The 16,922-nt window shown below is 53.9% G+C and overlaps 1 protein-coding gene across 1 annotated transcript in view; it reads left to right on the forward strand.

The window, feature by feature from the left end:
• LTBP2 (latent transforming growth factor beta binding protein 2) overlaps positions 1 to 16,922 on the forward strand; it is a 105,764-nt gene that overhangs the window by 65,241 nt on the left and 23,601 nt on the right. Inside the window, 8 exon segments of the mRNA XM_077750763.1 lie at positions 4,003 to 4,077; positions 6,896 to 7,018; positions 10,500 to 10,664; positions 10,922 to 11,137; positions 12,215 to 12,234; positions 13,373 to 13,412; positions 14,135 to 14,248; positions 16,365 to 16,493. Of these exon segments, the coding sequence (XP_077606889.1) occupies positions 4,003 to 4,077; positions 6,896 to 7,018; positions 10,500 to 10,664; positions 10,922 to 11,137; positions 12,215 to 12,234; positions 13,373 to 13,412; positions 14,135 to 14,248; positions 16,365 to 16,493 (882 nt within the window).

Here is a 16,922-nt window from a genome sequence, read left to right on the forward strand (position 1 = left end):
AGGCCTGAGTGTGATGAGAGCACTTGGGAGGCAACCTAGTGTGGGTGGCAGGGGTGGGGGTGCCTGCCCTCCCCCCCCTCACCGTGAATCACAGCTCACTGACTGCCCAGGTCATTCCCAGAGCCGTGGGTAGGTGCTAGTTCCACCTGAGCCAAGGTTCTCCCTTCCACACGGCCGTCTAAACTTCAGCCTTCTAGGGGCACCTGGGTGGCTCAGTCAGTTAAGTGTCCGACTCTTGGTTTCAGCTGAGATCATGGTCTCACAGTTCATGAGATCAAGCCCCACATCAGGCTCTGTGCTAACAACTCAGAAACTGCTTGGGATTCTATTTAGCTAGCTAGCTAGCTAAAAAATAAGTAAATGAACTTAATAAAATAAACTTCAGCCTTCTATCCCCCAATGAGATTGAGGCTGACTTTTCTAGACTGGATGCTGCAGAGAAGCTCATAGGTAGCCTCTCTGAGGTGTGGGGAGGGGTCTCAGGGCCCTCTTTGGGATCACGTCTGGGTTGCTGGCAAAATGGGAATTTCACCAGGGACAGTGGTTTTGAAATGCATTCCTCTCTGGAAGCCTGCCTTCACAAATGGTTGTCCTCCCAACAGTTTCTCTTTTCTTCTTTCTTTTTTTAACGTTTATTTCTTTTTGAGAGGGAGAGAGACAGAGCCTGAGCAGGGTAGGGGGCAGAGAGAGAGGGAGACACAGAATCTGAAGCAGTCTCAGGCTCGGAGCTGTCAGCACAGAGCCTGACGAGTGGCTCCACCCGACAAACCACCGGATCATGACCTGAGCTAAAGTCAGATGCTTAACCTAACCAACTGAGCCCCCCCAGGTGCTCCCAACAGTTTCTCTTAAGGCTAGCAAGAGGGCAGAGCCCTCTGAGGAAGAAATCACTCTATTATAAGGAAAGCACATAAATCTGGATGAATGAATGAACACAGCTCCTCTCAGGTTACATACTCCCAGGTTCTCGCGGTGCCTGCAGGTGCCCGCCGCTGCTCCGCCCTGGTTCCTGGCTGTAATCCCAGCTCCCACCACTCATCTCCCACTCGTCGAGGAAGCAGGGTCCTTCGGCCTCATGATTCCCCCCTGAAATCTCGGTGCCGCCCTGGCCTCCTGGTCCCCTTTCTTGCTCCCGCTTTCAGCAGAGTGGCACATGAGGGATGTGGCCTTCGCAGCCAGAGACAAGTTCAGCTGCTACTCTGCCCTCTCTGAGCTTCGCTTTCCTAATCTGCAAAATGGGGATCCTGCTCCCTGCCTTGCAGGGTGATTGTGTGGGAAACAGGGTTCCCTGTACCAGCGGCCTTGCAGCTCCAAAGCACCATCCAGATGTTCTGGCGTTGGCCTCGCATTATTCTTTCCCACCTTCTGCTCCTCATAATGTTTGCAAGCTGCATCTAATCAGCTGGCTTTCTGAGTTTCTGCAAACAACTTCCCCTCTCCCTCTCCTCCCTGGCCTCAGCTGATGCCACCGGGCCCCGTGCCAGGGGCGCTGACGTTTCCCAGCCTCGCTCCCATCCCTCTCAGTATCCGCGTGTTCAGAATCCTCATTTATCACCACTGGGCCGGAGCCCAGTCCCCACCATGGAAGGATCTGTAAACCCTGAGCAAGACTGTTGTCCATAGCGGGAAAAGGTTTTACCACCTCAACTGATGATTTCTTTTTAATGTTAAAAAAAACTAAGCTTTACGAATTTATATCTTTGCTCAGTCTGTATGGCAGACTGTCGGAGGTCATGTTTGGCATGTGGTGTGTCCTGGGGGAAGAGCGGTGTTGCAGGGAAACATGGCGCCTCTCACGTTTGTATTTGGCATATCACAACACGTAACACACAACAGTGCTGGGTTTATGGGGTTTTTCAAATATAGTGTCAAGTTGTAATGAAAACAATCCTCACCAAGTTGAGAAATGACTAAAATATTTTCCTGCAAAGAAACAGGATTCAAAATAATATTAGTAGCATAATCACCAAGTAACCATTTTTTAAGTTCAATGCTGCCACTTCTCCTTTGACATGTAATCAACCATTGTCCAAAGTAAAAATAATCAGGACCTCTCAGACGTGACCCAGAATGGATCCCAGGGTCCAAATGATCAGGAAGGCTTTATGAAATAATATATCATTAATAACAGACTTTGCCCTGGGGGTACCTGGGTGCCTCAGTCAGTTAAGAATCCAACTCTTGATTTCGGCTCAGGTCATGATCTCACAGGTTGTGGGATCAAACCCCACATGGAGCTCCTTGCTGGGCATGGAGCCTGCTTGGGATTCTCTCTTTCTCTCTCTCTCTTTATCCCTCCCCCTCTGCCCCTCTCCCCTGCTCACACTTGAAAGAAAGGAGGAAGGGAGGGAGGAAGAAAACAGACTTTGCCCTGAGTGTATAATGTGCTAGGAAACAGCAGCTAATGATAGAGTAAAAGCTATCTGGATTAGAAACACATTTAAAAACGCCAAGATGCTCAAACTTTGCTGTATGACTGAATGGTAGTATAGATATCTCTAACATGTCCCTTGCTACTTGCAAGAATCCATTTCAACAATAAAGTTTATGAAGAATTGTCTTTTTGTAAACTGCTGAAGAAAGGATCAATCACAAGGCATATATTCCCAACAGAAAATGCAGTAAATGACTCCTTGAATAAAAACAAGCTTTTCCAACAACTCTGCAAGGGTAGTTGCTGATGCTCTGACTGGAATAAAAAGGAATCCAGGTGAAGTCTTAGAGGTGGAGAGCACTCTATGGAAAATTCCCTCACTGCAGCATTCCTACGCAAGCTATTGCCACAAGGAAGTGGAAGTCAGAAGGAGACAAATTGCTAGAGGAAGTCATCATGCAGTTAACTATGTAAAACAAGATCTGTAAATTAGAATGGAATCTTTATGGAATGTTCTACATCTGTTGCCTTTTTCTGTGATGACAGATGGCTGTCAGTAATATGCTACCTACTAGAGCTTTTCAAGAAAAACAAAACAAAACCCAAACCCTTCAAAGTATTCCTTTGGAGGCTGACATGCCAGTCCGTCCCTCCAAGGTTTTTCTTTTTCAAAGCACTTTTTTCTTTTTAGTGTACAGGAGAATGTTATGCAATCAGGTAGGGTGAGTATCAGCACCAGAATTCTGAGGCTTATTTCCTTGTTGGTCAATCTAGAGTCAGACATCTGCCTGGTTCTGTCTGCTTTTAACTTCAGGCAGGACTGCTGTTTAAGAGATGTGTACTGTAAGAGAGAGCCTTTTGAAAATGGATATTTGGAAGCAGTTCCATCATTATGGGATTTGTTGCTATGAGCCAACTCCATTTGCACACTTAAAAAACTGGAAAACCAGAATTTTCTAATATCCCTTACATTCAAAAGAACCACTAGCTGACCTCAGGGGAGATGGAAAGCCACCAGCCAAATTTCAACACCAGCATCACACAGTTTGTGGATATGAGTGAAAAATGAATGGCGTGGCTTCATGAGTACAGTCAACGATGGGCTTCCTCCATCTTGAGCTGAGATACCTTGTCGGCTATGGTGGCATTAAAACCAAGTATCAAAAAAATTAGACTGTGAATTGTTGTATCCAGGGGTTTAAAAACTAATACAATAACTATAGATATGTAAGATGTAACCATTAGGAGAAACGGGGTGACGGACAGGCAGGACCTCTCTGTGACTGTTTTTCATAACTTCTTACAAACCTATAATGACTTGAAAACCAAAACAAAAATTAGATAAATAAATGAAGTTTGTTTAATCACCTTATAGTATATAACATTGATATATTCAAGATATGTAGTCACTGAGTGTCATTTCTAGTTAGAGCAAGTTGGGCCAAGGGTAACCTGGTGAGAACCAGGGAAGGGACTGCAGTCAAGATGTCACCACAACTGCCCACAGTGGTGACTTGGGGGACAGAGTCTCAACAGCTGTGGAGTGGGTTGTGCCCCACTTTTCAGCATGGGTGACAGAGGAACCCAAGGGCCTTCCAGTGACACCTATCTATATCTTCACTTCTTAGCCTCCCCGGTGGTTGAAAATGGCCAGCTGGAGTGTCCCCGAGGATACAAGAGACTGAATCTCACTCACTGCCAAGGTAAGGATGACGGGGCCAGGGCTGGGCTTGGGGAGGGGAAATGATGAAGATCTGATGATGCCAGGGCTCTACCCCCCATCCCCAGACAGAAGGAGAGGTCTTCTCTGGGTACTTCTAAGCCCCAGCTTGGGAGAGCTATGGGGGCTGCTGGTTCCAGGGGTCTAAGGAAGTCGGGGGGATAATGATAGAGCAAGCCTAGAAAGGACCCGGGAGCTGAGCCTGTCCCTCCTCCCATCCCCACCGTCCCTACTGGACCTGGACTAGGTGGGTCTCTAGAGCTGTGGGTCTGTATGTGCAGGCACTGCCATGGTCCCGACATGTTTACTCACTTCCTGGGCCAATCTCCCCATATTGGGAGGACTTTTGACTCCAGGACCAAGTCAGCCTGAGTTGATGGGGACCTCCGTGGACTGTTCCCAACATAGTGCCTTCAGCTACTCACACCTGACTCCCACAGCTAGGGAGGAGGATGAGGGAGGGAACAGGGGACCATAAAATCTAGCCCTTGGCCTTGCTGGCCTGGCTGACAGGCTGTCTAAGGCCAACAGGGCCGGGAACACTCTGCATTCCAGAGCCCCCAGAGGGGCAAGGCCCCTCTTAGGACAGAGGGGAGAGAAGTGGGTCTCAGCTATGGCTTTGTCACTATAGGGAGTTCTGGGGGGATGGGAGATAGGACCAGCATGACTGAGGGTCCAGAAGCCTTCACTGAGGGGCAGCTGCTGCCACTGAGCTGGTCAGGCTCTGAGCAGGGAGTCCCTGTTGGTTGGGGGCCTGGCAATAGGAGAGATGAGCAGGGCCTTCCAGCTGGGAGGCTCCTGGGGCTGGCAGAGGTCAGTGGGGAGCTGAGGCAGCCTCTGCTTTGGAGAACTAGACACACTGCTGTTTGTCTGACTTGCCTTGAATGAAGCTGAGTTAGAGACAGAGGATTGACCCAGATGGTTTCCTAGGTACCCCCTCCCCCCAGGAGGCTTCCTCAGGAGAGAGGGATCTGAGGAAGTCCTGGGAGGGCTAGGCTTGTGCTAGCGTGCCAGGCCCGGAGGGGATTTCTGGACCATGGATCAAGTGCTTGGACCAGGCAAAAGGGTAGGCCTCTGACCCAGCCGAAGGTCAGACTCCCCTGGGGGCAATGGGGACTAGTAGACTGGATAGTGGGTATAGAAAGAAGTGTTTAGTTTTGCCCTTGGAGGGTACAGTAGGACCATTCATATCTCAGCTGTCCCCAGTGGCCTCTCCCTCTGGCTGGTTTCCCAGTGAACAGGATTAAAGTTATTCCCAGGACCTCAAGTGAGCTCTCAGCCCTCCCTCCACTGAGCCTCAGGGATATAAGAAGCCAAGAGGCCCCACCCAGGAGGCTCTGCCCCTTAAACCTCCCCCTTCCCATGTCTGTGGTCTTGGTCTCCATATCTGGGAAGAGATCTGCTCACTTCTGTACCCGTGTGCATCACCCTTCTCTCTCTCTCCAGCCTTCTCTCCTTCCACAGGATAATTTTGGGGTGTTGTCATGAGCTACACGGATTGTGCGAGGTGCTAGTACACAGTGACAGATAAACATGGTGGCTACCCCAGGTGAACACAGCCAGTTAAACAATTACACACTATGGAAGAAGTGCTCTCGCTGGAAAGAAGCTCTGGGTGCTGTGGGATCACATGGTAGCGGCTCCTTCCCAGACTGGAAGGGTAGGAGTAGGGCTTCAGGTGTCACCCGATCTAGACTTAAAGAATGCATAGAGGTGACCAGCTAAAGGGTCTGCAGGCATTCCAGGCCGAGGAAACAGCACAAACAAAGGGACAGTTTGGGCTGCCTAGAGTACAGCCTGCATGACCACGGGAGACCACACAGATCTCCCAGGGCCTCACCAGAGCCCGCTGCCCATCACAGGCTGTGGGGAAAACGATGGAGGGCATTGGATGCCCTGTGAGGGTTTAGGGGCTCCCTCTAGGAGGTGAATGGGGACCCCAGAGGCATGTTAGATTTGCATTTAGATATTTAGATACATCACAAGGGCCACAGTCCAGGAGCAGATGGATCTGTTCCCTTTCCTAGATCTCAGTGGCATCACCCCAGATACCTCCCTCCCAATCGGGTATCCTGCCAAAGAGTAGTTGGGCCACCTTCTAACCCCTTCATTCCTGTGCTTAGTGCAGGTGTGAGCAGGTGACACTGGCTAATCTCCTGGCCCTGGAGGCGGGGGTGCCCCTCACAAATCTTCCACGCTTACCATAGTCAACAAGGGTCCCATCACCAAGACTTCTTGGAGCTTAGAGTGAGGGTTGGGATTTCCCCTTGGCAGGAAGAAGTTTCCAGCATGAAATGTTTTTGAGATCACAAAGGAAGCTAATGTCACTCCCTTGTTTGAAGAACAGCACTGTGTCCCCTTGGTCTCGGAGGATGTGTGTGGTCTGCCTAAGGCCTTCCGCCTCCTGGAAACAGCCTCCAAACCCTCTGCCCCTCAGTGCTTGCCTCCAGCCTCCTGCCCCCTCGTCCTTGCTGGACCCCTCCATCCTGCAGCCCACTGTGGATATGTTCCCCAGATCTTGGGGCCTGCAGAGTCTCTCCAGGAAGGCTGAATAGGAGGGGCTGGGCAGATGGTTCCCCATCCTCCAACCCGAACTGTGCCCTTATCCACCCCCCTCGTATGCATCCCAGCATGCTACTTACTAGCTGGGTGAATCTGGGCAAGTTACGCCTGGAACCTGCTTCCTCACCTATAAAATGAAGCCACGTGGATCTACTTGATAAAATTATTGATAAGAATTAAATGGGGTATCATATGTAAGCCACCTCGCATGGTACCTGGCACATGGCAGCTCTANGCAGATATCAATGAGTGCCTGACCCTGGGCCTGTGCAAGGACTCGGAATGTGTGAACACCAGGGGCAGCTACCTGTGCACCTGCAGGCCTGGCCTCATGCTGGACCCATCCAGGAGCCGCTGTGTGTGTAAGTGCTGGCGGGGACCAGGCGCGGGGGACACTGGGAGGCAAGGTGGGATCCTCAGGGTGTCCCCCTCCCCCCTGGCCAGGCCCAGAGCAGTCATTTCCCCCGAGCTCCATCCCAAGGCCCAGGAGCTGTATCTCAACCTGGAGCTGAGCCCACTGTATAAACACTGATCCGCTCCCGCCTGCTGGAGCAGAGACGGTCACNTATTCTCTAATCCTTTCTGTCCTATCTGTTGCCTCATTTACTTTGGGGCGGTGTTGGGGGGGAGGGGTGGAGGATGTGTGTTGCCTCTGCTCTGATGTCTGGCTGAGCTGTGACTGCCTCTTCCAGGGCCTGACCTTAGCAGCCTGATCACTTTACTGCAGCCTCTTCTTAAAGGGCCTGTCTGGGGCATGAATGGCACAGCTGCCTGACCCCCCGGCCCTCCCATAACTGTGTGGTCCCTTATGGTTCAGAATGTGTCTGTGTCAACGAATAGAAACATGTCACTGGTCATGTCAGCGCCGTGTCTGTGTGTGTGCACACTGTGTGTGTCTGTGTGTGTGCATGTGTGTAGCTCCAGCCAGCTGTTTCCAGTGGCCTCTGTGGTTTCCCGCTGGGAGAGGCCCAGGTTGGCAGCACCCCCAGATAGCAGGACTGACGCCACGGCCCAGACAGGGCTTTACTTGGGCAGGGAGGCCTGACCAGAACTGAATAAAACCAGTCCTGACTGGCATTTGCAAAGTGGCAGCCCAGCTCAGCAGAGCCCCCTGGGGCTGGCCAAGCCCTCGGTCTACAAACCAGCTGGTAGTGGGTCAGGGGAGGCCACAGGATGAGCAAGGCTCCAGTGCCACCCAGAGCGAGCGTCCATGTGAAGGGAAAGAGGACACTGGACCCAGTAAGTGTCTACAGGGAAAGGAGACAGTAAAAGCCTTAAGAGGGGACACCCAGAGAGTGAGGAGGCCCCGAGTGGGGAGACCATGTCTGGCGGCTCTCAGGAAGACTTGATGGTGACAAGACATGTGATCAAGGCCTCGAGAAGCATCTAGCACTGCCTTTTCCTCATCTCACCCCCCACTTGAGATTGCTTTCTTGGGCAGGCATATTTAACACCTGAAGTGACTTCTTCACTTATTAGTGCCAGAAAGAAACCCTTAATACAGGGAGGCAGAGATGGCCCTTGGGTGTTCTTTATCATTTCTCCCTCCCTACTGTTACCCCCTCCAGCTGATGATTTACCTCTGTCGGTGGAAGGGGACAGGCATGAAGTTTTTCTCCCCTTCATTTCTGAGCTTTGCCCTCTTCTCTGCCACCTGACCAGGGCCAGTAGAGCAGTCTACAAGGGTCCCTCTGTGCTGGGGCAGCCTCCTGATATGTTCAGCCAGGTCCCCTCTGCCCTGGGGCTCAAAAGGACCAAGTGCCACCGCACTGGTGGTGTAGAGCCTGCTTGGGATTCTCTCTCTCCCTCTCTCTTTCTGCCCTTTCCCCACTTGTGTGTGCATGTGCATTCTCTCTCTCTCTCTCTCAAAATAAATAAACTTAAAAAAATATATAAGCACTGAGCTACTCCCTACAGTATTGCAAAGGAAGTAGCTGCCCAAAGCATAGAATATAGCTGGAGACCCAGGCTTATGCTCTGACCCGTGATTGGTCTGTGTATGTAGCACATGACCATTGATAAGGCACTTTCACATACGTCATTGTGAAGAAAGTGTATCAGACAGGGGGTGCCTGGCTGGCTCAGTCAGAGGAACATGTAACTGTTGATCTTGTGGTCATGACACTGAACCCCGCATTGGGTATAGAAATTACTTAAATAAAGAAGGAGGGGGAGGAGGAGAGAGTATACTAGGTAGGCATCTTTGGATTGCAAGTGACAGAAACCCAACTCAAACCACTGTAAGCAAAAATAATTGATTGGTCCACACAACTAGGAAGTCCAGGGGTAGGTATGCCTCAGGCTCGGTTGGATCCACGCATACACAGTGTCTTTAGGATGCCTCTTGCTCTGTTTCCTTTGTGTTGATTTCATAATTTCTTCAAAGGTGGCCCCCAGACACTCAGACACTCCAGGCCTACATCTCCCAGCCTCACACACTCCAATTTAAAAATAGAGAAATTAGGGGTGCCTGGGTGGCTTAGTCGGTAAAGNTAGAGAAATTGGACCCCCCCAGGTGGCTCCATCAGTGGAGTGTCTGACTTTGGCTCAGGTCATGATCTCACGGTTCATGAGTTCAAGCCCCATATCGGGCTCTATGCTGACAGCTCAGAGCCTGGAGCCTGCTTTGGATTCTGTGTCTCCCTCTGCCTCTCCTCTGCTTTCACTCTGTCTCTCTCTCAAAAATAAATAAACATTAAAAATAGGGAAATAAAAAGCATTTCTTTTCTAATAATCCATGGAAAGTCCCAAAGCTGATTATTATTGGGCATACTTGGTCAAGTGCCCATCCCTGACCCACTCACTGTGACCAGAGCTATGGACTCTTTCAGCTAGGAAGTAGAGTTGCCTCTACTCCACTTGGCAGAGGAAAGCCAAGGTGCTAATACTAGAATAGAGGAGCATAGATGCCAAGCAGGCAGAAACACAGGTGTCTACTCCCCATGGAATTAACACACGAAGACGGTAAAGCCCAGGGAGGTCACATAGCTCCTGGTGGAGCAGGGATTGGAACTTGCTCTGCTGAGTCCTGGGCCCTGACTTTGACTTCCCCAGGGTCATTAACTCCTTAGCTTTGAGTGTTGTCTTCGCCATTTCTTGTCCCTTCATCCAGCCCTACAAGGAATTCAGTCCATTCCAGCATGGCGTGGCCTCTTTGTCTTCCATTAAGATAACATAAGGGAGGGTAGTCTTTAATATTCATTATCAAAAGATGAAAAAGGAGACAATGGTGGTGGTATTATTATCATGTAAACTCAGCATAACTCACACTCGCAGTGGTCCGCAGGATTTTGATTTGTGGATCTAACCATCCATGCACATCGGTCCAGCGAGCATTTACTGAGCATCCGCACGCACCAGACACTGCACAGGGCGCCTGGGCTACAAAGATGGTCAGGACAGGGTCCCTGTCCTCAAAGCTCCTCATCAAGCCTTTGGCTCTCACCTTGTCCCATCTCCCCAGGGTGACTCTGGCCCTAGGGCACACTGCTCCCCACCGAACCCCAGGCCTGTGGTGGGTTTTTGTAAATCCTTGTAAACTTGGCACCTGGAGACAGGCACGTACATCCCAATTTCCTGCCCTCAGGCTCTCCCTAGGAGAGTGGGAATCAAGGGGCCCCTCAAACAGGTAACCCAAGGAGATAGACCAAAGCCTTCCACTGTGGTTATTCCTCCCAACATTCTTTTGAGCGCTTTCAGGGCCCAAACCTGCAGATTGAGACTTGGCCCAGGCCAGCTGTTGGGTGTACCGCCAGCAGCCACTCCCATCGACTGCCCCTCCACCCCCCCACATTTCCCCAGTGGCTGTCCACCTGCCCACCCCACCTGCCGTGTCTGTTGCAGCCGACAAGGCCATCTCCATGCAGCAGGGGCTGTGCTACCGGTCGCTGGGGGCTGGCACCTGCACCCTGCCTTTGGCCCAGAGCATCACCAAGCAGATCTGCTGCTGCAGCCGAGTGGGCAAAGCTTGGGGCAGCAAGTGTGAGAGATGTCCCCTCCCTGGCACAGGTAAGCACCTTTCCTCATCTCAGCTCTGGCCACCAAGGGGCTTCCTCCGAGCCAGCGGCCATTTTCTCCCACCTGGACCTCACTTCCAGCCAGAAGATGCTTATCTTCCATCCTTCCTGCTCAACTCCTTACCCCAACCTGGCTCCCTCCTCCCTTGCTGCCACAACAGCTTGTCCCCCAAAGGGAGGGAAGGAAAGACCCTGGGCTCCTGCAGGAACAGCACCTCTCAGCTTGTCCTCTGACCCGTGACCTTGCAGAGGGCTTCAGGGAGATCTGCCCTGCTGGCCACGGCTACACCTACTCCAGCTCACATATCCGCCTGGCCATGAGGAAAGCCGAGGAGGAGGAACTGGCCAGACCCTCCAGGGAGCAAGCACAGAAGAGCTATGGGACCCTGCTCAGGCCAGCGGAGAGGCAGCCGCTCCGGGCAGTCACTGATACCTGGCTGGAGGCTGAGACCATCTCTGACAAGGGTATCTGGATTGGGGGAGGTGCCTGAGGGATTCTTCTTCCCCCTCAAAGAGCCACTCGGTGTCTATCTTGGATCCGTGGCTTCCCAGCTCTGGAGCATTGTGGGGAGGGGGGGAGTCGAGAGCAGCAGTGCAGGGAGCCTGCTCTCCTGGCCTGGCAGGAGGGGAAGGCCTCACCTCCTTCTCCTCCCATATGGGGTCAAAGGTGCCCACATCCCAAGGGCTGCTGGTGGAAGTGGGAGAGGTCAGCAGCAACCCCCACTCCAACCCATCAGTCCTTTCTGGCCCCTGGCCCCGGGCCATGCAGCTTCCGGAGCTGGTGCTTGCTGCTAGGCCTGAAGGGCTAGCAGGAAGGTCCTGGGGAGTCTGGGCACAGTTGATTGCCTCCCCTGGCCTTATAGTCAAAGCGCCAATGCCAGCTCAGCCGCCTTGGGCCCGGGAGGCACAGGCTGGGAAGAGATGGCCTGAGGCACCCCTGGCGGGAGCCCTGGGAAGTCACGCAGCAAGTGCGCCCAGGTTACTGGTAGCACCGAGCACAGGAGGCCAAGGACATACTAGGACCAGGGGAGCTACATGATGGCCAAATTGCTCCAGGAATCTGGAACAGACAGGGGAGTCCGGACAGAGCCCCAGTCATAGGGACTGGACGCTGGCCAGGCGAGGAGCAGAGCCTCTCTTGCTAGAACTGTTGCCCTGGGCCGCAGCCCAGAGGCGGAGTGAGCTGGTGTGGCCGGGAGGCTTGAGAAGGAGGAGGTGGCAGAGCAAAGAGGAAGGTTACAGTCAGGACAGATGGGTGGATCAGCCCGGGAAGGGGTGGAACTCCTGTCACAGACGCCTTAGGGGAAGGCTGAAGGCTTCCTCTCACCCAGGGAGCCACCTCTTAGGCCCTCCAGACCTGGCATTCTAGGGTCTGTGGTGGCCAGTCCCTGCAGGCCAAGAGGGGCAGAGGCTGCACTCTCTCCACCGCTGACCTCTGGGAACAGGTCAGGAGGTCAGTGACTCAACAAGCCTGGCTGTGGGTAGAGGGAAGAAGGCGGCCCCTCTCCTCCATGAGCTCATGCTCTTTCCTTTCCTTCCCAGGAGACTCCCAGGCCGGCCAGGTGAGTGCATCCACCCACCAAGGGTTGGGCAAGCGTGCCAGAGAGGGGGGCAGAGTAGCCACTGAGGCTGCAGGGCAGTGTCCCCCGAAGGAGGAAAGGGAGACCGAGAGGGTATATGTGGGGTGTTACCTGGAGAGATGCTGGTGTGGGGGTGGGGGTGGGGGGCAGTCACCCGAAGACCTGGTTTTACCCCAAGGGACGTCAGAACAACAGCTCTCATGCAGTCAGTCTTTCATTTGGGGTGCTCTGGGGCCACCTTCAGAAAGGAAGTAGGAACATGTCCTATACTGCAGATAAAGTCTAGAACCGGTTCCAGATGAATTCTGGACTCGGCGCTTTCTGAGCCTGGTTTGCTTACAAGATCTCCTATGTGAGTGGCTTGTGGGAAAGCAGAGCAGGGCTGTGGCTGGCCTCATACCCCTTCGCTCCCTTCCCCACACCCAAGACTCCCCTGGGAGGAACCAAATGTCCTTCTGGAAAGACATCCCAGGAGAGTGAACCTGCTTTTTCCCTCGCCAGGCCCTACCCCATCCCCTGGCCCTCCAACCTACCTACCTGACTGTCCCCAAACCCCGCTCCTCCAGTGAGCCGCTTCTCTCCCTGGAGAATCATGCGTTGTCCTCCCAGACCAAAGTCTACTTCTGTGTCTATATAGCCCCCAGCCATGCTCCTGGCCTGCTGTCATCCCCTGTCCCTTCTCTCCTCCTGGCTCACTGCTGCTGTCTGTGAGCTGTGGTGAGGGACAGCAGGTATGGCCTGGGGTCTTGGCTTCACCGCACTGGTCCTGTGATCCTAGGTAGGCTAGTTAACCCCCAGAGCTTCTGTGGCTTTGTCTGGGCTCAGAGATCATTGAGCACTGCTGACGTGACACAGGTCTGGCATGCCACATACATCATCAGTTCACTGAATCATTACAAGCTACTACCATAGGCTAGTTGGGCAGATTAATTCAGACAGTGGACAGAATGTGCTGGCAGAATGCCCAGCATCTAGGAAGAACTCATCACTACCTAGAATGAATGAGAAAGTGAGTAAGTGACGTGGGCAAGAAGCCTGGACGCAGGGGCGAGTGTGGCGGAAGAAAGCATGTCAAGAAGGGTGACAAAGGAATCAACAGTGACCTTCTCTTTCTGTGCAGGTCACAACCAATGTTACCCAAGTACCTGCCTGGGTCCCAGGTGAGTCCCTCCTCCTAGCAGCTCCCAGAAAGCAGAAGGGAGGGAAGGAGAGACCACAGAGTTTGTAACACAGGCTGAGGCGTGGGGCTCAAACCAGATGAGGTCGTGGATGGTGTGACATGTGAAGGCTATTTTTCTGGGGGTTCTATATACCTAAGGTGCTGTAAGGTTGGTGAAAGACATCGAGATGCAAATATTTCCCTAGCCACGACACCCTTTCTGCATTTCATGGTGCCACTTGGCATATAAACGAGACCAAAGAGGAAGTGCTGGCTGAAGCTGGGGCCGGTTGGGTCCCCGGAGCCCTTCCCCAGGGGCCTGTCTCCCCTTGGGAAAAGGTTGGAGCTCTGCAGAGGCCAGCTTGCAGAGGGCCACCAGGGTTGGGGACAGGGCACTGTTCAAGGGTCTGTCTCCAGCAAGCTAGCTGGCCTTGGACAGGTGGTCGTTTCCACGAGCATGTCTCCTAACCTGTGAAACGGAAGCTGAGACCAGATTTGTGTTAGGGCCCGTTAGAGCTTTCAGATTCTCTGACTCTATCTGGAGCAGACAGATAGGGAAGTCAGGACAGAACCCACCCGAGGCTCCACGCCTGGTCCTGCAGCTGGATGAGCGGGAAGCGGGAAGGGCCACTGCCAGCATCTCTGGAGGGAGCACTGTCCGGAGGTGTGAAGACAAGTGGAAGGGCCCATGGCCCAGCTGCTCTCTCCTCTCCCCCATCGCAGGAGATGCCATAAAAAGACCAACACCACCACTTCCTGGACAGGAGATTCCAGAAAACCAGGAAGAAGAGCAAGTGACCGCTCCCTATGACGGGCTGGAGGCCCTGGGCCCCGCAGGTACCTGCCGTCGGCCTGGTGAAGTGTGGCTGGTCAGAGCCAACTGCAGGGCCTCCTTGCCCACCAGATGAACAGTCTCTAGTGAATCCCTGCTCATCTCATCATAGGGCACCCCTAATGAACACAGGAGTTCTGTGGGGAGCACCAGTCAAGTGGGGAAGGAGAAAGAGAAAGGCCTCCGGAACGCCTCTTACTCAGAGATCTTCTAGGAGAACCCGGGGGCCCTCGCAAGGAGCCTCTGGAGCCTCCGGGAGCCTCGCTTCCCCCAGCTGTTGACCTTGAGTCAGCTGAGTGTCCTGGTGGCGGGCAGCCTCCTGCCCACAGGGCCGGCCGACTTTCGGGAAGGAAAGTGGTTCTGTTCTCAAGGTTGTTTAACTGTCTGGGAGCCTGGGCTCCCGCTCTCTAGCCGGCCGCAATGGTGAGGGGTGCGGTGAGGGGGAGATCCCTGGCAAATCCACCTTGCTCTGGAATGTGCCCTCCTCAAAGGCTCATTGTTTGCGGAACTGCTGCTCCCTGTGCACGCGTGTGCTCACACGCGTGTGCCCTCACGTGCACCCTCACGTGTGCCTCATCAGGGGCTGGCTGATCTCTTAACCTCACAGACCGAGCTCACCTCGGGAGGCGGGATTTCCGGAGTTCATCTAACAAAGAGAGAGCAGGGCCAGCCGGCAGGCCGAAGGAACAGTCCAGAGTGTGTGGGGTGGAGGAGGGGGCTGGCCTACCCAGGCCTGAACCAGGGTGTCCTGCTGCTCTGTCCAGGACCTCTCTCCTTCGTGCTCAGTGCACTGCTCCAGGGAGCGTCCTTGTCCCCCTCTGCTGGGCAGGCAAGATAAGCTGAGTTAAGGGGCTCTCTTGGGGGATTCTCTGACAAGGAAAATGGGCCTGGAGGCAGGGACAGGGGTCAGGGGGCAGGAGGAAGAGCCCAGGGGAGGCTCAAGCAGTGGCTCTCAACTCTGTGGGAGGGTACAGAATCCCCTCCTCCGTCACCACCCACAGCTTAATCCCCCTTCTCCCCTGCCTTCCCCCAACCTCACCCCTCTGGGAGGATATTTAGAACCCGGCATGGGGTCCCTATAACCCCCAAGCTGACCCAGACTTGGAGTCAGGCCAGGGACGGGGTAGCCTTGCCAACAGGCCAGTGTGCACATTCAGTTCTGTCCCATTTAGCAAACGCTGTGAAGCCCTGCTGTGCACTGACACAGGCATCGCCCCCACCCACTCCCCTGGGCCTCCAGGGTGACCTCGGTACTGTGGGGCAGGGCAAGGGAGCCCTGAGTATGTGGGCTTCCGGCCGCGACCTCGGGGCAGACACAGACGCTGGACATGTCACTCACTCACTCAGTCAGTGGTTCACTCAGCATGCTCTAGGTACCAGGGACTTTTCTAGTATTAAGGACACAGTTCAAAAAAGCTAGAGTCTCTGCCCTCCCTACAGCCTCAGCACTGAGTCCGGGTAAGTCAACAAACTGTTTCTGAATTCAGCATCAGCCTCCCCACGCCACCCAGGCAGTCCTTGTTTAAATTACTTCAATAGGTTTCTGAGAGCCCCCCATGCCTCTCCACCCAGTCCATCAGCCATTTGCTACCTTTCTGAGCAGGATGACATAGCCAGATGAGGGGTATTTTGGAGACAGCCCTGATCATACTACTCCTTGCATGATCCCCTTTCTCCTAGGCCTGTCTGAACATGGCATTCAAGGCCTTGCTCAGTTGGCCCCAGCCCACTTCTGGCAGTTCTCCCTCAGCACCCTACTTACCAGCTCTGTCTCTGGGGACTGTGGTGAGAGCTAAGCCCTTATTCAGAGAGAGGTCAGGCTGGAGGCCTCTGCAGGGGAGACCCTGTGCTGGGACACAGGCTAGTGGAGCCCACTGGGTCGTGGTCAGGGGGATGCATTACTGGGAGCTCCCCCCAGCCCCCGCCAGGACTCAGGGTCCTGGAGGGATGCCATGGGACCTTATACCAGGCCATGCTACATGTGGATATGGGAGGGCCCAGCCGAGAGAGGGGTGAGGCTTCTGTGGGTCCTCTGAGGCCCCTGTGCCCTGCCCCCCCCCACTCTCCCCATGCCTTCCCCTGTCCTCACTCCACCATGACCTCTGCCTTGTTCTGTCACAGGCGTTGACCGATGTGCCGCTGGAGCCACCAACATCTGCGGCCCTGGAACTTGTGTGAACCTCCCAGATGGGTACAAATGCATCTGCAGCCCCGGCTACCAGCTGCACCCCAGCCAGGCCTACTGCACGGGTAGGCACTCGGGCATCCTGGGCTCGCTCAGTGACTGGGGACAGAGTCAAGAGTCCAGGCAACAGAAGGTCCAAGCAGTGCTGTGAGCTTCGATGAGTTGAAAAAGAATGCTGTCGCTATAGACAGAGCTAACCTTAACCTTGGGGAGACCAGTCTCTGAGAGCACCATCGGATGAGTCTCCAGGACCCCAGAAGAGTGGGAAGCCCCCCAGGGCCCCTGACCCATTCCTGGAGCCCTCAGCTCCGAGATCAGCCCACGCCTCCAACTAGCCATCCTGCTGCCCACAGAGCAGAGCAAGGCCTACCCTCGTTGGAGAGGTCTCCACTGACCACCTCCTCAATATTTTTACTCAAGAGAGAAACCTCCACTGTGCCTTGAAGGAAAGGAAGTGATCAGAAGGCCACTGGGGATGGGGGACATGGGCAGGG

Source organism: Crocuta crocuta, unplaced genomic scaffold, assembly GCF_008692635.1.
Source record: "Crocuta crocuta isolate KB4526 unplaced genomic scaffold, BGI_CrCroc_1.0 scaffold186, whole genome shotgun sequence".
NCBI classification, from domain to species: Eukaryota; Metazoa; Chordata; class Mammalia; order Carnivora; family Hyaenidae; genus Crocuta; species Crocuta crocuta.